Source organism: Portunus trituberculatus, chromosome 47, assembly GCF_017591435.1.
Source record: "Portunus trituberculatus isolate SZX2019 chromosome 47, ASM1759143v1, whole genome shotgun sequence".
Lineage (NCBI taxonomy): Eukaryota > Metazoa > Arthropoda > Malacostraca > Decapoda > Portunidae > Portunus > Portunus trituberculatus.
Genome location: NC_059301.1, coordinates 36,261,724 through 36,285,178, shown reverse-complemented (window position 1 = coordinate 36,285,178; position 23,455 = coordinate 36,261,724). Strand labels below are relative to the sequence as shown.

At 37.2% G+C, this 23,455-nt stretch overlaps 1 protein-coding gene across 11 annotated transcripts in view; it reads left to right on the top strand.

Annotated features, from left to right (window-relative positions):
• The window catches only part of LOC123520535 (protein transport protein Sec31A-like), a 123,384-nt gene that overhangs the window by 34,925 nt on the left and 65,004 nt on the right, over positions 1–23,455 (top strand). For all 11 annotated transcript variants that reach the window (XM_045282869.1, XM_045282880.1, XM_045282878.1 and 8 more), the window contains 5 exons: positions 7,467–7,662; positions 7,799–7,930; positions 8,238–8,414; positions 16,988–17,164; positions 18,656–18,742. In XM_045282869.1, coding sequence (XP_045138804.1) covers positions 7,467–7,662; positions 7,799–7,930; positions 8,238–8,414; positions 16,988–17,164; positions 18,656–18,742 — 769 coding nt within the window. The remainder of the gene's footprint in view (positions 1–7,466; positions 7,663–7,798; positions 7,931–8,237; positions 8,415–16,987; positions 17,165–18,655; positions 18,743–23,455) is intronic.

The window sequence follows — 23,455 nt, the reverse complement described above, 5'->3', positions numbered from 1 at the left end:
GTTACTCCTAAGTCTTTCTCCTCATTGGTCTCTTTAATTTTCTCATCACCCAACCTGTAATCCCAGTTTGGTCTGTATCTACTTCCCATTTTCATAACATGGGTCTTGTCTATATTAAATTCCATCTGCCACTCCTTACTCCACTCATATATTTTATCAAGATCTTCCTGTAACTTGTTACAATCTTCCACATTCCTTACTCTCCTCATAATTTTAGTATTGTCCGCAACCATGTTCATGTAACTATCAATTCCTACTGGCATATCATTAACATAAATCAAAAACATGATGGGACCAAGCACTGACTCTTGTGGAACTCCACTGGTTACCTTCTTCCACTCGGACTTCCTTCCTCTCACCACTGTTCTCATTTCTCTTCCCATTAAGTAATTTTCCATCCATTTTGCTAGTTTATCATTTACTCCTCTAATCTTCTTTAGTTTCCACATCAGTCTATTGTGTGGTACTTTATCAAAGGCCTTCCTCAAGTCCAGGTAGATAGTATCCACCCATCCCTCTCTATGTTGCAGTATGTCAGTCACTCTTGAATAAAAACATAATAAATTGGATACGCATGATCTTCCTTTTCTGAAACCAAACTGTCTTTCACTCAGAATGTTTTCACTTTCTAGATACTCACTCCACTTAGCTTTAATTACTTCTTCACATACCTTGCACAATATACTAGTCAACGATACTGGTCTATAATTTAGCGGTTCCATTCTACTACCATTCTTATATATAGGCACAATGTCAGCTCTTTTCCACTCTTTCGGGACTAATCCTGTTCGTATGGAGGTTTCCACAATATCAAATACAGGGTTCAACAATTGATCCTTACATTCATTTAGCAATCATCCAGATATGCCATCAGGCCCCATCGATTTATTAATATCCAGATTGCTTATAATTTTCTTTACATCTTCCTTAGTAACCATGATGTCCTGCATTTGCTTTATTTCCATAGGTCTTCCTTCCATAAAATGCTCCTCCTTTGTAAACACTTTGCAAAAGTTGTCGTTCAAAATTTCAGCTATATCTCCAGCATCCTCATATACTTCTTCCCATTTTTTACCTTTACTATTGCCTCCCTTATATTTAGTTTTCCATTTATGAATTTGTAAAACATTTTTGGGTCACTATCACAGTTTTCCACCACCCTCTGTTCATATTCCTTCTGTGCTGTTCTCCTTACTTCAACATATCTATTCCTTGCTGTTTTGTAAACTTCTCTTGATAATACATCACTGTTTTCTTAAGTTTCTTCCATGCCTTTTCTTTGTTCTTTTTTGCTTCTTCACAATTTCTATTAAACCACTGTTTATTATTTAAAGTCCTCTTTCTGTAATATGGCACAAACTTTTTCACAGCAGAGTTATACAAATCCATAAATTTATCATATTTCAATTGCATATCCCTTTCCTGGTATACCACGGACCAGTCAATTTCATTAAAGAACTCCCTTATATGGTTATAATTTGCCCTAATATAATTTAATTTTTCCTTCCTGCGTTCCACAATCTTATTTGTGCTTAATTCCGTTTCCAGCTCAAAGCTTAGGACATCATGATCGCTTCTCCCCAAGGGACATTTATGTTCAATTTCCTCTTTTAGAGATGCCCTGGTAAATACCAAATCCAACCTTGCTGCAACATCTTGTCCCCTGCACCTTGTTGGTGATCTCACCCACTGTGTCATCAAGTTATTTGTTGCTACCTTTAACAATTCCTCTGCCCACTCACCACCGTTCACCACTTCGTAGTCTTCCCACACTATTTCTTTACAATTAAAGTCTCTGACTATCATCACTCTATCCTTTCTGATGAGTTCTTGCTTCATTCTGTCTAGAGTATTTCTCATCACCATTTGGTACTGTTCATATTCCCAAGCATTGGTTCTGGGTGGTATGTATACTGTTATAATATTAATGTGCCTCTTGCCATCTGTTATAAGCATACTTATCACTTCCTCATTTCTCTTACTATAGTTCACCTCCTTCACTATCAGATCTTCCTTAGTAAGAACCATTATACCACCACCTCCTTTATTTTTTCTATTATTTCTCCATACTTTGTAGTGTTTTACAACGAACCAGTCTATCTTTATTTCGGGCCTTAGCTTTGTTTCCACTATACACATTATGTCTGGTTCGTTATTTCTTAGTTAATTCATACATTCTAGCCTCTTAGACAGAAATCCATCTATATTCATATAAGTCACTTGTATTCCATTCCTAGTCTCTTTCTTCCATGTAATGTCTATTCCGCCTGTTTTATCCACCATTTCTTTAGCCTCCCTTTTCTCATCCTCCAAAAAAACTTGGTCTTTTCCTCCTCTGTTCTTTCGTCATTCCTCTCCTTCACTTCAGTTACAAGCTCTTTCATTTTCATTCGCTCATCCTGTGACATATTTCTTATGTAAATTGTTTTGGTTTCCTCAGAGTTCTTAAGTTTCCAAGCCCTCTTCAAGAAGGCCTCAGCTGCCACCTGAGACTTTAATTTCAATTTTAATGGTGTATTCTTGCCTTCCTCAAAAGCTCCCAAGTGTCTGTGTGTGTGTGTGTGTGTGTGTGTGTGTGTGTGTGTGTGAATAACATGATAATTTATCATACCTTTTGTAAAGATATGTGCGCATAAATTTGAGTATGTGTATAAGCAAAGTCCACCAAGCACAAGGCACATGTACTTTGTCTCAGTATTTATGGCCTTCAGCCCAGCTGGCCAGTTCCAGCCACTAAGCAGTGCCACATTTCCTACTCACTTCTTGTTGTTATAAAGGATATTATGACCCCTAAGGCTGAAAGAGCCAGTATGGAAAACCAAGCTGGACCCATGGCAAGACCTTCCCTCCTCATAGTCGGCACTATGATGAAACATGAAGGCTGATTGGCTTCACCATTCAGTGGCACAAAAAAGCTGCTTGGGGCTCTATCACAAAGAAGGTAAATGAGATGTGCCAAGAACACGACACAGGAAGACCCAAGGTAATAATTGATGGAGAGCTCCATTCCTTACTGACTTAAATTACCAGCAATGGCGCATCACATCTTCCCGTGCAACTCTCGAAGCTCTCCTGCCAAGTAAGCCACAGATGACACTCCTTTAGTTGTAGTTTATTATATCCAACAGTTTAGAGTCACTCAGGTCATTCAGAACATCCCTCTAGGGAATGATAAATCTTGAGTAGGCAGGCTTATGCTTCTTGGTGGTTGGCTTTCTTTGTTAAATTGGTCTCAGTGTAAAATCTTTAAGATAATCCATTTCTGCACATGTCTCAAATCTAAGACAAATTTGGGGGTTAATGAGTATAATAAATTAATATTTCCTGTAAATGAGATGATAAAGGCAAGATGCATACATGCTTGTACATCTATTCTCAATTAAATTCACAAGTATTCCCTCACATTTTAACCTCTACTTGTTAATTCCTATGACTTCACTTTAAGGCATCTAAAAAGAGGGGAGATGATCCACCCTACTCACATTGGGTTAGGATCAGTCACTCTGCATCAGGCAGACAGTAGAGGAGGTTTACCTTTCTGCACCACAAAACAAAATCCATCCTCTCCTCTCCTTTTTCTACCTGGTCAGCTGATCATCAGCATGTAAGGGAGAGGGAAATCACATACTTTGTTGGTATGCAGTTCATGCAGAAGCAGCACTAAGATGTGCAGGCAAAGAAATACATAAGGCATCAAAATAGAATGACAAAAATGCACCCAAAATTTAGTGAAGTTCTAACAACCATAGCTTTCTTATTATATATTAATGTAACCTCAAAAGGACTGCTAGACAATCAAAACCATGATGGCCTCAAAAAATGTTGTGGTCTTGATATTTACTACCTAGTTTTGTATAATTTCTGCAAATTGTGTTACAGTTTTGGAAGGATTAGTGATTGCAGCTCTAATACACATACTTGCAGCAGAAGAGCTGGGAGCATCCTTTTTGTGTCTCAATTGGACACCAACACCAAAGGAACTGATAGTTAATGAATGCAACTGTCCTCCCATTGACTGAGAGCATCATGTCATCAGAGGACAGGGTTCTGATTGGCTGATGCCCTGATGCACTGCACTGGAGTGAGCTGCCCATCTTGCATGAAATTTGCCTGAGAAAATTTTCCAAATATAATGCTACTCATCCTAGATGGGCAACCATTCTAACATGGAACATTGCTCATCAGTGCTATGTCTGCACTGATGGTCAACTAGGCATCAATTATTCTTTCCTTGTTTAGATTTTCATTCTTATTAACGGGACACTCATCCACTCCTGGATATTAGTTAAGACCTCAGTAGAGTTCTATGCACAGTTATCTCAATTTTCACTGTGGTGGCACAAGTGGTCCATCTAATGAAGGGCACCTCATATGACCAACACAACAAATAACATTAACTGAAAAAAATCATAGTAGATGTGATCAACTTATGGATATAACTGAAAAAAATCATAGTAGATGTGATCAATTTATGGGATGCAAAAATATGGAGGGAAATAAGTTTGGCAATATTGGCACTATTCACTGAATACAAGAAAGAAAATATCAAATACAGAGAATCCTTGCAATTCGATGGGGTTAGGACGGGGTTTTCATTGATCAAATCAACATTTATTCAAATCATGAAGCAATTTTTCCCATAAGATGCTTAAGTATTAAGGGGGGATAGGGACCAACCTCTAGCCTAGACTCCCCAAAACATCACTATAACCTCTAAAAAACACTAACTTGACTAAATCAGTAATATTAAAGGCTTCATTTATATCTAACTATTTTTTATTAAACACATTAGGGTGCTGTACAGTACAGGAAATTGTGCTTCTTAGGGCTGAGGCCGGAGGTGGCTTTGCACAGCATTATTGAAGCAGCATGGAGGCAGGAGGTGGAACAGTGGAGCGTGGCCTGCCTGGACGGAGGCTGGGGCAAGAGTGAGGCAGAGGGAGTGACATGCAGGGTAGCGTCGGTTTACACTTCTGCGTGGCGGGCTGGCGGCGGATTTGACCGGGAGGGTGGAGCGCAAGATATGAATGTTGAATTGGCGAATCAGTCGGTCGAACCTTCAGGATTGGGTATTAATTAACTGAGTTCAAATTGGCGGTAATTTGAACTGCGAACGGTCGAATCATGAGGATCCCCTGTACTGTAACCTTATTTGACAATAATATATAGGGCTCAAAAATCATGTTAAGACTCATAATGCAAAAAAGTATCAAGGAAAGAATACAGCTAATGAGTATGAGATTGAGGATGAAAGAAGATTTCTTGTTCTATTGCTCAGTGTACAATAGCAAGAGTAGATGATGCAGCATTGCACTACAGTAGAAGTGGAAAAGGCTGGCCATGTTAATCGCAGACCCGCCTTTGTTCCTTATTAGACAGTATGCTCTTGACAGTAAAGGAAAAAATCCCCCGGGCAAGATTGGCTACATAGCAACTTTACTCTAGCTGTCACCCATCACTCAGTGACTATAGACAGGGTTCATCAGGTCATGGAAAACCTGGAAAAGTCATGGAATTTCAGTTTTTTCCCTAAGGCCTGGAAAAATTATGGAAAAGCTGAAAAAAGGCCATGGTCATGGAAAAGTTATGGAAATTAAAAGGCATGCTTATCAAAAACGGTGTTATTTTCTTGCTCCATACTATGATTAGAAACTTGTTCGTTTTAGTACGGCTTGTGTGTTCCAGGTCATGGTTTTTATGTACCTGTTACCAAATTAGAGTTAATAAATTTGTTTTTATATCATATTGTTCTCCATTTGACTTCAAATTTACTGATACTCAAAAGTGATGATATGGTGTTGCCCTGCCAAGGTAGAATATCAAACATTCATCCCCATAACCTATAATGTGGTCCCATGACCCTTCTTCCTTACTTGTCGTTTTCATGTCATGGAGCATGTAAAAGGTCCTTGAATTTTTTATTTTGGGCATGGAGAAGTCATGGAAAAAATTCTGTAACCAAGGGAAAGAACCCTGTATAGATGACAAATTATGTCTCGGTGTCATTTGGTATGTTATTGTTTAAGGGTGGCCACTGTCCTGTGCTTCTAAAATTTGTTGTTGATATCCATATGCCATGAGTGGGAAACCTCACAATCGTGATACAAGGGTCAGGATGATCCAGTGTCATGAATTAGGCCTTCAGACCAAAGAAATAGTAAGTGAAACTGGTGTGAGTGAGATAAGTGTTTGCTGCTTAGTTGCAAAATTTAAAGTGTTTGGCGGTGCTTGTTTTTCCTACCCGGCTAAAAGTACTGGGAGACCTTCAAAAATAAGTGAAACTTTGTTCAGAGTGCTGAAGCGGAGCGTGGATGTCACTTCCATCCTTACGGCAAGGAAACTGAAGGAGGAAAATCCTCAGATACTTGGCAATGTTGCTGTTAGAACAGTGTCTGACGCATTGCATTTGCACCTCGAATACAAAAAAGTAGCCACTCATAGCAAACCCGCTTTAAATGAACAACAAAAGAAAGCTCGAAAGGCATTTGCTTCTTAATACTTGAAGTGACCTTTTGAAGAATGGCATAGTGTCCTCTAGACTGATAAATCACTCTTTGTTGTCAGTGACACGAAGGGAAAGAGAGTGTGGGTAGGTAGGGTATTCGTATGAATGATCCCAAGTACTGTGCCCTTACGATAAAACACCCCACCCTGCATCACTTATGATATGGGCTGCTTTTGGACATGAGGGTGAGAGGCCACTAGTGGTGCTTCCACAGAATCTGATGGTAAACCAGCAAGTTTATCTCAACATCGTAGAGGAACACTTTGGGGGAGTGTTTTGCGAAGAGTGGTGCAGAGATTCTCTAGCATGACGGGGCTCCAGCACACAGAGCAAATTCAGTAAAAAAATTGGCTTGAAATTAATGAGATTGAATATGTTTCTGACTGGCCAAGTAATAGCCCAGACTTCAACCCTATTGAGAACTTGTGGGCTATCTTGAAGAGGGAATTTAGGGAAAGAGACACCTTTACAGTAGAAAAATCAGAGATAGAGTTGCAAGCTACCTGGGATAAGATTCCTGCCTCCACACTTCAACACCTGGCTGACTCGGTTCCAACTCATCGTAACACAATCAAGAAGACTGGTTTATCATCAAATTAGTAACTAGAGATGTCGCTGAGTGTTCCATCACTGCTTTGATGTTGTCTATATTTTTGTGAACTCTGTTGTGGGAAGGTAGGGAAGAGGCAAGTGCTTGTGCAGTCATCAAAGAGCAACCCAGCCAGCCTTTTCTGCTTCCACTGTAATGCCATGTTGAAGAAATTCTATCCAAATGTTTGGTGACACTATAGAAACAGAGAAGGAAGAAATAAAAAAAATAATTTGCCTGGTTGTGCAATGAAAGATGAAAATCTTCGATCTAGAAAAGAAAATATTGGCAGAGAAAGGTGAGGCATTATAAATGCACATTCCTATCTACTACTACTACTAGTGCTATGATACCATACTAATTGTATTTCAGAATATATGTTTGGAATCCCAATGAGGCTAATCGTGGTTCAGAGATTGTTGGAGAGTTTCCATCGTACAACCAGTGGGGTTTTGACTTAGACTGGTGTAAACATGACCCTTCACTGGTAGCTGTGTCATCAGTGGATGGTTGTGTCAGCGTGTATTCTTTGCTCGGAGGAGGACTGCCTCCTGCACAGTCTGACAAGGTGTGTTCTTGTGTGATGTTGCTAAAGTATTGCACAATGAGAAAGCTTCCTTGTAATCATGGAAAATATCTATTTTATATGGAAGTAATACAAATATGTATAGTTGACATTGTCATGAATCTTTTTGTCTCAAAAGTTCTCGCAGATTGCTGATTCTTTTCCTGGGATGGACATTCCTGCAGTAGTGCCTCAGGGAGCTACCCCTCAGCCAATCAGACTAAAGAATCCTCCAAAGTGGTTTGCCCGCTCTGCAGGAGCCAGTTTTGCTGTGAGTTGCTTGTCTTTTTTTTTTGCAAGGACTTCTTTTATTAATTTGAAAATTTCCTGAGTATCATAGATTAAATTCTATTGAAACTATTCTTAAGTAGGCTAGTTTTAAGAAAATTTTAAATGACAGTATTCTTCACATGATCTCATGAGCTACACTTTATGTTGTCCACCTACTTTGTTTGGGACTCCACCTTCTCTACTCCATCGTTGTACATCAGTAGATTTCCAAGGCTCTTTTCTTGTGGAAGCTCTTGTCAGTAGAACCATTGACATAAACACCATAAGCCATGCACTGGTGTTGACAGTTTGGTGGCCGATTGGTGTCGTGGAACAACCAGACCCGCAGTGTGGAGATTGCACAAGTGGTGACTGAGCCAGAGTTGGTGGAGAGAAGTTCAGTATTGGAGGCAGCACTCTCTCAGCCCCAATTTGGGCCTTATTGCCAGTCCAAGGCTGAAGCAGCCACCCAACCTAGTGATCAAGTGAGTGTGTATGTGTATTTATCTAGTTGTATTTACCTAGTGATATATTACAGGGTTTGAGCAGAGCTCATAGTATCCTGTCCCCATGTCTACATTTTTCTAACTTTTCCTTAAATTTGTGCACACTTTCTGCTATTATAATCTCTTCACTCAATCCATTCCAGATATACATGGTCCTAAGTGGAAAAGTGAATATTAATGTTCCTCAGAGACTGACTTTTCATGATCTTGGAATGTCCTCTTATTCATCTATCTCCATCCTCAGTTAGTGATACCAGGTCTTGTCTGTCTATTTCTTCTATATTATTTACTAACTTATACATTGTTATTAGGTCTCTTCTTTCCTGTCAATCCTTCAGTCTGTCTTCATAGGTGGGGGGGGGGGGCTGAGTGGCATAGTTGGTTAGGTGGCTTATATCTAGACCTCCGGTTAGGCAGCCGGGATTTGAATCCTTGCCAAACTTAGTTGCCTGGTGGGAGATGTAGTGTTCTCCCGTTACCTCTCGTGGTGCCATATGACCTAAGCTGTTGCGGTGCCTAATGGAGTAATTTTCATTGTTTTCTTCATAGGGAAGATCCTTTATTTCTAGGGCCATCTTTGTAGCAGTCCTTTGGGTTCCTTCTAGTTTCTTGATGTCTTTCTGGCTGTATGGTGACCATACCACTGCTGCATATTCTAGTCTAGGTCTCATCATAGTGGTTATGATCTCTTTCGTCATACTCTTATCTATGTAATTAAATGCCACCCTGATGTTAGTTGGTGTCTTGTATATTGAAGCAAGTAATCCATTTATGTCTTTCTGCAGTCAGTGTGTCGTATAATCACTCTTAGGTCTTTCTCTTCTCTTTTTTTCATTATAGTCTCTTCTCCCATTTTGTATTCCCATGATGTCGTCTATTACTTTTACCCATTTCCATCATGTGGCATTTCCTGGTATCAAATTCTAATTTCCATTTTTGGCTCCATTCCCAGATCATCTCAATATTTTCTACAAACAAATTTATGTAGCTACTCAAACTCTCTTATATATTGATGATATATACTTGGAACATAATTGCTGCCAACAACGAACCCTGTGGTATGCCACTGGTATCTAGAGATGTACCAATACCAAAATTTTGGCCGATTCCGATACCGATACCGATATCACCTAATTTGGCCGATACCGATACTACTACCGATACCGATACCACCGATACCGATACTACTACTTATAGTGATTACTGCACTGGACACCAGGAAGAGTTGGTGGACGGCGAGCGTTATCAAATGGGAGCCTTTGTTTTGGGGGATGCTGTAAGTCCTTCTGAGAACGTTTGTGAAATAGGAGCAATTCTAGAAGCTTTTTGAAGCCATTTGCAAAGGTAAATTACTCAGTAATTGGAATTAATATCTTCTCAGTCTTCTGATTCTTGTCAGTTATTTTAAATTCTTACTTCTTACTCCTTTAGCGACCATTTGGTCTTGTGTATTTTCATTATTGATTTTATTGATGATATTTTGGCAATAAAAGATTATTAAAATTGTAAAACAGACAATAATATTAGCAAAAGAAACTAATTTTGTTGTGTATGTTTCTCTTGAATTAAATCTGACATCCTTTGATGTTAATTCTACACAATGCACATAATTACAAAACAGAATCATTACTTTCTTAGTTATGGAATTTTTACATCCTTAGGTTAACACAAGTAACTAAAAAATTAAGCATGCATTAAAATGAATATACATATATAATTTGAGCTTCCACCTATTCCAGTATGATATCTTGGAAGAGGCTAGCACTAGCACTGTTAATTATAAATCAAATAAGAATATGCTGTTATTTACAATAATGCAAAGTGCCTAACTATATATATTATATATAGTTAGGCATACTATATATATATATATAATATATATAGTTAGGCACTTTGCATTATTGTAAATAACATATTCTATTTGATTATAATTAACAGTAAAATCTTAACTATATTTTAACTATAATCTAAGAATGTCAATCTTCAGATATTGAGAATCCAACAAAATGATTTGGTATATATATATATATATATATATATATATATATATATATATATATATATATATATATATATATATATATATATACACACCAAATCATTTTGCTGGATTCTCAATATCTGAAGTTTGACATTCTTAGATTATAGTTAAAAAACATAAGCTTTTCACCTGTGTGAATTTTGTGTGGGTGGAGGAGCAGCATCTGACTGAGAGACAGTGGGAATGTGTGGTGACTCATGATAGGATGCCGGAGTTCAGCCTATACGCGTTTCATACATGTCCATTTTAGAGGCTGTGGCTTAATACCACAGAAAACAGTATTCTATGACATACGGTAATCACCACGGAAACTTAATACGCCGCATTATATTAATTTGGTATCATCAATATCTTATATTGAATATATCACTAAGTAGTAAATTCCTTTTAGGTATCGGATGTATCGGCATAAAATAAGCTGATACCAATACCGATACTGATACCCAAAAAATGGGCCGATACCGCCAATTCTGATACCGATACCGATGCATCAGTACATCTCTACTGGCAACTGTGCTCCAGCTTGATAGGGTGTCTTTTATCATTGTCCTCATTTCTCTATCTGCTAAGTAGTTTGTCATCCAATTTAAGATATTCCCCCGTATTCCTCCAATGTGTTCTATTTTCCCAATGGAGTCTTCTATGTGGTACTCTGTCAATACTCTGTCAAAAGCCTTCTTGATATCTAAATACACTTGTGTCAACCCATCCATCTCTCCCTTGTACTTCATCTATTGCTCTTGTATAAAAGCTTAGTAAATTTGTTATCTTCCTTTTCTGAAACCAAATTGGTAGTTATTAATTATTTAATTTCCCTCCAGATATTGTAACCATTTTTATTAGATAACAATTTCACAGACCTTTCCCGCAACACTAGTTAGTGACACTGCTCTATAATTTAGGGACTCAGTCTTTTTTCCCCTTTTGTATATCAGGACTATATTTGCTCTTCTCCATTCCTCTGTTACCTTCCCATCCATTAGAGAGCTTTTCATTAGATCCTCAAAATGGGTTCCACCAGTTGTTTTCTACCTTCTTTGTGTTCATCCTGACACTCCATCTGGCCCTATTGTCTTTCTTACATCCACCTTTTCTAGTAATTCTCTAATTTTCTGTTTTTGCACCACAACATTTCTTAATCCTTCCTGTGTTGTGTCTCTTGGTTGCTTGGTTCTAGGAACTCTCCCTCTTCATTAAATACTGATTTAACCTCTCATTCATAAGTTCACTGATTTTTTCTATTTTTTCTTATATCTTATTTTCCTTAATTAATTTAGTAATGGTCTCTTGTTTGTCATTTTTCGATATAAAAAAAGCATGGGTTTCTTCTCACATCTCTTCACTATATCCTTCTCAAAATTTCTCTCTTCCTCTCTTCTTAATCTAATATATTCGTTCTGTGCCTCTTTACACTTCTTCCTGTTTACTTCATTTCATTGCTTTCTTAATTTTCCCCAAGCTGCATCCTTACATTTTTTAGCTCTTGCACTTATAGCATTATATCATGTGTGTTTGCTTTTTTTTACTCTGTATTCAGGAACATATCTCTTTATCCCCTTATTAGATTTGTCTAGGAGTATTTCATACTTCTCTTGGACTGTCTTACCTTGCATATTTTCTCCCCAATCAATATTACCAAAGTAATTTCTTAACCCTTCAAAACTTGTCTTGGTGTGATCTAATCTATTTTGTTTATATCCTTCATTACATTTCAAAATGTAATTTCTAAATCCACATGGTGTTTTTTCCCATTGGACTATGATATTTGATGGTTGGATAAAGCTTTTTTTTTTTTTTTTTTTTTTTTTTTTGTGAATACCAATCCAGTACAGATGGTTCTTTTTCCCCTCTCTACCTTGTATAGTTCTTCACCCTTTGATCCATTGTGTTTACCATTGCCAGTCGTAACACTTTCTTCCCTAATGTCCAGCATAATTTTTTACATCCAATTCATCTCAATTTACATGTTTGCAGTTTAGGTCCCCACAAGTAGCACTTTTTTGTCCCTCCTTATCATATTGTCCAGGCAGTTTAACAATTCTATTTGCATTTCTTTGTGTACGTCAAACCTACACATGTTAGCCTTTGGTGGGACATTTGTCACTAAGATACTCCTCCTTTCTCTCCTGGTGGTCCTAAATGTTATGTTTAAAACCTCTGCCAGTCCATCTCCATACCGTACCTCCTCCATTATCAGTACTACTCCTCCTGCTTCTTCCCCTTCTGTCTCTCCCCCAAACATTATATCCCTGTTCTTTAAAATTCATGTGGACGTCTTTGCCTAACTTCTTTTTCTAATATATAATCCCTCACTTCCAAGCTTCCTGATATAAATCCATCTAAGTTTGTATATATGACTCTTAACTAGAGATCTACTGATGCATCGGTATCGGTATCGGAATCGGCCCATTTTTGGGGTATCGGTATCGGTTTATTTTATGCCGATACTTCCGATACCTAAAAGGAATTTACTACTTAGTGATATATTTGATATAAGATATTGATGATACCAAATTAATATAATACGGCGTATTAAGTTTCCGTGGTGATTACCGTATGTCATAGAATACTGTTTTCTATGGTAATAAGCCACAACCTAGAAATTTAGAATAAACTAAACTTTTTTCTATTTAATTGAAAAGATTAGGTGAAAGCTCATTTTTCTGAATTGGTCTACTAATATCTAATGAATTAATATCAAAGGATGTCAGATTTAATTAATGAGAAACATACACAACAAAATGAGTTTCTTTTGCTAATATTTTGTCTGTTTTACAATTTTAATAATTTTGAAAATATTTTTGATCGTCAAAATATCAATAAAATTAATAATGAAAATGCACAAGACCAAATGGTCGCTAAAGGAGTAAGAAGTAAGAATTTGAAATAACTGACAAGAATCAGAAGACCGAGAAGATATTAATTCCAATTACCGAGTAATTTACCTTTGCAAATGGCTTCAAAAAGCTTCTAGAATTGCTCCTTTTTCACAAACGTTCTCAGAAAGACTTACAGCATCCCCCAAAACAAAGCCTCCCATCTGATAACGCTCGCCGTCCACCAACTCATCTTGGTGTCCAGTGCAGTATTCACTATAAGTAGTAGTATCGGTATCGGTGGTATCGGTATCGGTAGTAGTATCGGTATCTGCCCAATTAAGTGGTATCGGTATCGGTATCGGAATCAGCCAAAATTTTGGTATCGGTACATCTCTACTCTTAACACTTCTCTTCCCCTGCCTGAATATACCATTTCCTCAATCTCATGTCTAGCACACTCCTGTAAAATTTCTTCTTCTCATTCTCCGTCTTTCATTTTTTCCCTTAGCTTCATTTCTTAGCTCTCTCTCTTTTTCCCTTTCTTCCTGGTTCCTTTCTCTGTTTATCCAAATATTTTTATATTCTGCCTTACCAGCCAGTTTTCCAGACTGAAAATTTCTTCTACCCCCTCTTGTGATCTCATTTTAACTTTTAGTGGTCTTTTAGTCCCCTCACTATATTTACCAAGTCTGTATATTTCCTCTTTTTTTTTTTTTAAGACTTCTTCATCGTATATTACTGAGATAATTTGCTTTACTCTCTCTCTCTTCTTTTCAATCACAAATTTCATGGGGTTCTTTTTTTCTTCTACTTCATATATAACTATACACTTCTTTTTGTCCACCGTATCTCTCACTAACTCATCCTTTCTTTGATCACTTGTTTAACTGTCCTTCATTTTCTTCCTTATTTGTTGCTTCACTACTTCTGCAAAATTAACTTTTCTTCTTGCTCTTTCTCTTTTTCCACTTTCAGATAGGTTTAACCTATCCCTTTTGCTGTCCCCACACTAGTGTTTAGTTTATCCTGTAATCCTTGGAATTCCAGCCCATAATTCTCACATTTGCCTTTAAGGATGCTGTTCTTTCTTTTTATTTCATCCAGTATTTCCTTCATCTCATTGTTCATTTTGACTTTATTAGCTAGCATGTCACATTTCTCCCACACCTTCTGGTTTTCCACTTTCAGCTGTTCCTGCTTCTTGAATACCACAGTGATCATCTCCCTCGGACATTTATATCCCTTTTCCACCGTGATGATCCTTCTCATATTAGTTCTCTCCTCCTTGAGGGAGTGTCGCCAATTTTACTCTCGTGCAAAACATAAAAATGTGATCTACTGCTTTGGTTAGCTTATGGATAAATCCCTTATATAATTAAATATAATTCATGTTGTGCTTGAGTAAATTATGCAAATTGCTTTTAGAGTAATTAGTATTTTTGTACATTTTATGCACTACATTTGTTTCCTTTCTCTATCAAGTAATTTTGTTTGAGTGTTTTGTTCTCTGTGTTTTATGAAGGAGTAACTATTGTAGAACAATTCCTAGTGAATATTTTTTCTCTAAATACTCTCCATCTTAGTGTAAATAATACCTATTTACAAGTTCTCTGACAACCCGGTGATTTATAAAGATAAAAATAGTAGAAAATGTTTGAAGCTAAATATTTCAGTCACTAGAAAAATAGAAACATATTTCTTCTTTACAACAAAACAAAGATCACTCATTTTGTTTAAAAACTAACAAAGTAGTAGGTTTCTGAATGAAAAAAAAAAAAAGATTTTTTTCAGGAGAGGTCTTTTAAGTTTAAAGATCACATGGCTGTCCTTTAAACACGTGCTTCCTGGTAATCTTGGTCTAAATACTTTCTCTTTCCTCTTCACCACTACCTCGTGTTTACTGTCACGCTTCTGGAGGTGAGAGGTAGTGATATTGCTGGTGTGAATCCAAGTATGTCACCTATATGTAGCTAATCTATGTAGTCAACTTTTTGTGATGTTACAACTTCCCAAAGAGTAGATTTGCTTATTAACTTTTTTGTACTTGTACCAAATGCTTTATTATTGAATGAAGAACAACGTGGCAATCTAAAATGCCATTTTTGGGAAGTCCAGGGATCGTAGGTAAGTAGAAAGTGTGTATTACTAATGAGCAATACACCCAATCTTTCCCTAGTGAGGTCCACAGACCATTGACTCGCAGATGACAACATTCTGCTGGCTCAGGTCACTGAGTTAGGCTGCTAAATGCTACCAGAAAATAATTACTCTTATCCAGTATAAAAAAACAAAACAAAAAAAGCACTTAGATTCTAATTCAATGACTGATAAAGAAACATTACCTGTGTTACCAGGTTGCTAATGATTGCAATATTTTTATCTATTTTCCTCATAGAAATCAATTTAGAAAAAAAATTTCACCACAAATCTTTGAGAGAATGTTGCCAACACCATATTCATATTTTAGAAAGAAAAATATTTTCCCCTAAATTTTCAGAAAAAAATATTAAAAATATGGTGACACCCCTTTGAATCCAGAAAATTTTCTGCCCCTGCTAAATCCTGCCAGCTGATATAATTCTAAAGGTGTTTCAATGATCTCCCTTTGCCTAGCGTCCATGTTTATGTTTACGTTGGCAGCAGTGCCACCTATATTTTCCCTTTTCATGCTTTTTCTGCCTTACCACATGCAAACTCAAACTAACTTGTGAGACAGGATCACTTGCTTAGGCCCCTCTCCCCCTGTTATTCATCACCGGGTAAGTTGGACTTCATCATCTTCCTTATGTTGGAGTTGTTATTTTTCACATCTACTCTTACAGTGCTGCACTCTTGTGTGTGTATTTACCTAGTCGTATTTACCTAGTTGTATTGTACAGGGTTTGAGTGGGGCTTATAGTGTCCTGTCTCCATATTTCCATTTATCTAATTTTTCTTTAAAGTTATGCACACTATGTGCTGTAACAACTTCATTATTCAATGTATTCCATTTTTCCACTGTTCTGCGTGGAAAACTGTATTTTCCAATATCTTTCACACACTGTCTCATCCTGATCTTCTTTTCATGTCCTCTTGTCCTTCCATCTTCTTCTGTCAACAGCACCAGGTCTTCTTTGTCTATCTTTTCAATATTATTTACTATCTTATACATTTTTATTAGGTCCCCAAGTTCCCTTCTATCTTGTAACATAGGCAGATCACTCCTGAATGCAAAAAATCTCTTAGTGTGCATCAAGGCTCTTCAATAGGATAACGCTTAACTGACGTATTTAAAAAATTGAATTAGTGTCTCTTCTCTAAATATATACAGAGAAAGGAAATATTTGTAGAAGCTATTAATTAGTAATAAATGGCAGCTTTTGTTTTTTTTCTGTAATATTTGAAATCAGTAACTTCGTTCCTGAACCAAATTATGAATGCAAGTGAAGCAATTGTGAGTTGAAATTTTGTTAAAACTTATTTGTTTGAAAAGGAAGCTTTTGGTAACTGAGATTCCATTACATCTCCCTTAGCTGATGATATTGGTGTTTATTCTAAGATAGACAAATAGTATTTCATTCTTGACATATTTTGACCTGCTCTCTTGTATTATTAATTTTCTCACACATGCAAGTCTTACAGTCAGACCATTCTAAACTCTGACTCTCCCTTGAATACTGTACTGCACATAATCCTTTCACTGCTCCTCCTAGATGCTGTGGCAATACATCGCAGCCAACTTTGCTGAATCCCCTCGCGCTAAGATCAGAGAGCTCCTGGGATATTCTACAACACAAGTGTCCAGTCGGCTATGTCCTGCTGCTCCTGAGACTGAAGGCATCACTGCTGAAGTGCTTGCTGAGAAAATGGCTAATCTGGGTACTGCCAATGTAAGTCTTGCTCCTATGTTAGATGACAGGTCTACTATTTATGTTGTCCTAGATGAACTTGACTTGGTTACACAGTCTAAATCCAAACAAGCTGCACCAGAGTTCATGATCTGAGCACAGTGCACAAAGCTTGGAGAACTGATATATTTTATAGATGTTAAAATTCTGATTGCCTTAAAGATTCAATTTTACTTTGTGGTATTGCTTCTTGGTAGAAAATAATTGGTTACTCTGTATTGTACTGAATTCTGTATGTCCTAACTTTTACGTGATTTACTTCAGAGTAGCCATTTTGATCATGACTCCATCATTGTCTTGATTACAGTGATGTTATTATTTTCATTTATCCTCAAAATCAAGTTTTTCATGTTGTTGCCAAGGATCAGTTTGAAGAAATAGAAAGGGACATTTATAACTTGACACAACTCAAATGATTATGGTGTGTTTGATATGCTTAATTTATTTGATTATGTGCTTGTGCAACATTTTATCCTGAGTGTTGCAACACATGCTTGCCTCCAGCGGAAAACTGAGTCAGTCACTCATGAATGGTTATTTGTTCCTGTGAGTAACTTTCAGGTTTGCTTGTAGTATTGACGTACATTTGTTTTGTGAAGTTTTGTATTAGCTTATTGTGTAATAAGTTTTGACTTTGTGACTTGGTTATTTAATTTCAGTAATGATCTTTTATTCTATGTTTTTGCATGAACACTTTCTCAGTGAGGAAATCATTGTTGGATTAAGTTTGGTATCAGATTTATCAGTATATCCTAAGCATAATGAATTTAATGCCTAGATAAGATGCAGTCCCATAGTAGATTTTGAATAAGACAGATATTGTTCCCTTCTCATACCACCTTAAAAACAAGCATGTCATGCTGATGTTTGTGTTGCAGTTGACACTTTTACCTTGCAGCACATGAGTCATTCTACCTTTGTTTATCCATTAAATATTTGTTGAAAATTTCTCTCTCTCTCTCTCTCTCTCTCTCTCTCTCTCTCTCTCTCTCTCTCTCTCTCTCTCTCTCTCTCTCTCTCTCTCTCTCTCTCTCTCTCTCTCTCTCTCTCTCTCTCTCTCTCTCTCTCTCCTTGTTTATACAAATTTAGTAAGGTAGGACTTCTGTCATCATACAGCTTATTAAGATTCCTGAAAATATCTGTTATAATGCCTATTAAAGACATTATACTGTAATAGAAAATGGGTAATTGCTAGGAGTTGCTAGCAGCTTTCTTCAGGTTATGTTCAACTTGAAGTGAATGTTGTGAGTACAGTCTTGAGCAACAGCTCTCAGCTTTTCCTTAGGCTCCAAGAATCAGAAAAAAATCTATTGCGTATCTTCGACGTATTTTTATATATTTTCCTAGCATCCTTTTGTTCTCTTACACTATAAGCAATAACTATCAAGATTTTAGAGAAAATTAACTTGGCCTACTTTTGTCTGTACATGTTCTGTCAGTCATTCTACAAAATATATTGATTTCATTTCACAGGATGGCAGCACAGGCTCCCTAGACCCCAGTGAGCAGTTTGAGATGATTGCCTCAGGACAGTCATTTGACAAAACTCCTGAGACAGAGGTGAGCATCCATAAATACTCATTGGGTATGACAAGATTCATCACATATGCACGTCTCTTGTGACACTCTTCGATTGAAGCACACTTCACGAAAGTCTCAAAATAATTTGATTTATGTGGTAGATTTTGAACTGTTTCAGAGGCTTAAAAGATGTGCATTGTTTAAATACAGCATAGGGCTGCCAGCGGTAACTTTCTCATTTCTGATATAAGATATAAATCTCTCTCTCTCTCTCTCTCTCTCTCTCTCTCTCTCTCTCTCTCTCTCTCTCTCTCTCTCTCTCTCTCTCTCTCTCTCTCTCTCTCTCTCTCTCTCTCTCTCTCTCTCTTTTTGCAGTCTTCAGTGATCTAGCGTCCACCCACATTGACACACACACACACACACACACACACACAAAAGGAAAAGGACTTAGGAGTGACGATGGAAGAAAACAATCACCCAGTAAGCCATATTGATAGAATTTTTAGAGAAACATATAATTTGCTAAGGAATATTGGAGTAGCATTTCACTGCATGGACAAAGAAATGATGAAGAAATTGATAAGTTCTATAATAAGACCCAGATTGGAATATGCAGGAGTAGTGTGAACCCCTCATAAAAAGAAACACATAAGGAAATTGGAGTGACTACAAAAAATGGCTACAAGAATGATTCCAGAATTTGAAGGGATGACATATGAGGAGAGACTAAAGGCTATGGATCTACCAACCCTAAAACAAAGAAGGGAGAGAGGAGACCTGATACAAGTTTATAAATTGATCAACAGAATGGACCAAGTAGATAATAAAAAATTGATCCTGAGAGAAGAATATGACATCTGAAGCACAAGATTGCATAGTAAAAAGCTGAGAAAAGGAAGATGTCTGAGAGATGCTAAAAAATATAGTTTCCCGCAAAAGATGCATTGAGATGTGGAACAGTTTAAATGAAGAAGTAGTGTCTGCAACGAGTGTGCATACTTTTAAAGTAAGATTGGATAAGTGTAGATATGGAGACGGGGCCACACGAGCATAAAGCCCAGGCCCTGTAAAACTACAACTAGGTAAATACAACTAAGTAAAATACACACACAGCCGCGCCACCGCTGAGTGTGGGAGTCCTGAAGACAGCTCGTCTTCAGCTGAGGACGAGGGAAAAGGAGCAATTACCTATAGTGTTTACAGGGCCCGGGTATCTCTATAGGGTGTAATTAGTGTCCTGTCGGTGTCCTGCTCTGAAACAGTGCAGAAAATAGTCCATTTTCAAATGAAAAGAAAATAGTCCCTAACCAGAGAGTGTCGGCAATGTTTTTGTTTTGTGTGAAACAGCTGGCGGTAACATGACGTCGACACCTAGAAGCAGGAGAGATTTTGAGGGATTTTTGACCACTCCAAGTGGATTAAACAAATTGGACATGGATTCAAGAATTCAAGCCTTAGAGAGTAAGTTTGTCAATATTAGATCTATAGAAGAGAAGTTAGATAGAGTTATAGCGGAGAATGATACCTTCAAAAAGAAATCTACATGTTAACGAGGAGAACAAGGAATTACTGAAAAGGAAAGTGGAAATGGAAAAAGAAAATCAGCATCTAAGGAAACAATGTGACAAAATGAAGGCTAAACTACTTGAAATGGAAAAGAAAATATCCGAAGGTGACTTAGGGAAGGAGGAGTGCCTCAACCTAATTGATAAAATGAAGGAAGTGAAATATGAAAACGAAGAAGTACAGAAGTCCTTCAAAGAGATAATGAAAAAGCAAGAAGAAAATAAAGTGATTACACAGAGTGAAATGGTTAAGGCTTTGAAGAAAATTAGTATGTGGTGAGAGATTGCTGAAAAGTAAAAATACTTGATCATAACAGGTTTAAGAGAGGAAACTAACAGGAATTGGCAAGATAGGAGGGATAAGGAAAATGACAGGATAAAGTTTTTACTGAATAAGACCTTTGAGGAGGACGAATGCCTAAATGCTGAAATAGAGGAAAGTGTGAGACTAGGACCTTATGAAGAAGGCAAGAGTAGACCATTAAAATTGAAATTAAAGTCTCAGGTGGCAGCTGAGGCCTTGTTGAGGAGGGCCTGGAAACTTAAGGACTCTGAGGAAACCAAAACAATTTACATAAGAAGAAATATGACACAGGAGGAAAGAATGAAAATGAGAGAGCTTGTAACTGAAGTGAGAGAGAAGAATGAGAAAGAACAGAGGAGGAAAAGACCAAGTTTTTGGAGGATGAGAAATGGGAGGCTAAAGAAGTGGTGGATAAAACAGATGGAATAGACATACACAGACTGAAACATGGAAGAAAGAGATTAGGAATGGAATTCAAGTGACTTACACGAATATAGATGGATTTCTGTCTAAGAGGCTAGAATGTATGGATTACCTAAGAAACAGTGAACCGGACATAATGTGTGTGTGGAAACAAAGTTAAGGCCTGAAATAAAGCTAGATTGGTTTGATGTAAAACACTACAAAGTATGGAGAAATGATAGAAAAATAAAGGAGGTGGTGGTATAATGGTTCTTACTAAGGAAGATCTGATAGTGAAGGAGGTGAACTATAGTAAGAGAAATGAGGAAGTGATAAGTATGCTTATAACAGATGGCAAGAGGGACATTAATATTATAACAGTATACATACCACCCAGAACCAGTGCTTGGGAATATGAACAGTATCAAATGGTGATGAGAAATACTCTAGACAGAATGAAGCAAGAACTCATCAGAAAGGATAGAGTGATGATAGTCGGGGACTTTAACTGTAAGGAAATAGTGTGGGAAGGCTATGAAGTAGTGAATGGTGGTGAGTGGGCAGAGGAATTGTTAAATGTAGCAACAAATAACTTGATGACACAGTGGGTGAGATCACCAACAAGGTGGAGGGGACAATATGTTGCAGCAAGGTTGGATTTGGTATTTACCAGGGGCAGATCTCTAAAAGAGGAAATTGAACATGAATGTCCCTTGGGGAAAAGCGATCATAATGTCCTAAGCTTTGAGCTGGATACGGAATTAGGCATGGAAAAAAGTGTGGAGTACAAGGAGGAAAAATTAAATTACAACCATATAAGAGAGTTCTTTAATGAAATTTACTGGTCTGTGGAGTACCAGGAAGTGGATATGCAATTGAAATATGATAAATTTATGGATTTATATAACTGTGCTGTGAAGAAGTTTGTGCCATATCACAGAATGAGGACTTTAAATAATAAGCAGTGGTTTAATGGAAATTGTGAAGAAGCAAAAGCGAACAAAGTAAAGGCACGGAAGAAACTTAAGAAAAACAATGAAGTATTATCAAGAGAAGTTTACAAAACAGCAAGGAACAGATATGTTGAAGTAAGGAGAACAGCACAAAAGGAATATGAACAGAGAGTGGTGGAAAACTGTGATAGTGACCCAAAATGTTTTACAAATTCATAAATGGAAAACTAAAATAAAGGGAGGCAATAGAAAAGGTAAAAATGGGGAAGAAGTATATGAGGATGCTAGAGATATAGCTGAAATTTTGAACGACAACTTTTGCAAAGTGTTTACAAAGGAGGAGCATTTTATGGGAGAAAGGCCTACGGAAATAAAGCAAATGCAGGACATCATGGTTACTAAGGAAGATGTAAGGAAAATTATAAGCAATCTGGATATTAATAAATCAATGGGGCCTGATGGCATATCTGGGAGGTTGCTAAAGAATGTAAGGATCAATTGTTGAACCCCATATTTGATATTGTGGAAACCTCCATACGAACAGGAATAGTCCCGAAAGAGTGGAAAAGAGCTGACATTGTGCCTATATATAAGAATGGTAGTAGAATGGAACCGTTAAATTATAGACCAGTATCGTTGACTAGTATATTGTGCAAGGTATGTGAAGAAGTAATTAAAGCTAAGTGGAGTGAGTATCTAGAAAGTGAAAACATTCTGAGTGAAAGGCAGTTTGGTTTCAGAAAAGGAAGATCGTGTATCCAATTTATTATGTTTTTATTCAAGAGTGACTGACATACTACAACATAGAGAGGGATGGGTGGATGCTATCTACCTGGACTTGAGAAAGGCCTTTGATAAAGTGCCACACAATAGACTGATGTGGAAACTAAAGAAGATTGGAGGAGTAAATGATAAACTAGCAAAATGGATGGAAAATTACTTAGTGGGAAGAGAAATGAGAACAGTGGTGAGAGGAAGGAAGTCCGAGTGTAAGAAGGTAACCAGTGGAGTTCCACAAGGGTCAGTGCTTGGTCCCATCATGTTTTTGATTTATGTTAATGATATGCCAGTAGGAATTGACAGTTACATGAATATGTTTGCAGATGATACTAAAATTATGAGGAGAGTAAAGAATGTGGAAGATTGTAACAAGTTACAGGAAGATCTTGATAAAATATATGAGTGGAGTAAAGAGTGGCAGATGGAATTTAATATAAACAAGAGCCATGTTATGAAAATGGGAAGAAGTAGATACAGACCAAACAGGGATTACAGGCTGGGTGATGAGAAAATTAAAGAGACCAATGAGGAGAAAGACTTAGGAGTAACCGTGCAAAACACTTTGTCACCGGAGAAACACATTAACAAGATATTTGGGAAAACATATAATATGCTTCAAAATATTGGCCTTGCATTCCACTACCTAGATGAAGGAATGATGAAGAAGATACTATGCATTTTAATAAGACCCCAGTTAGAATATGCAGTTTGCATCCAGGCACCATATATGAAGAAAAATGTGAAGAAG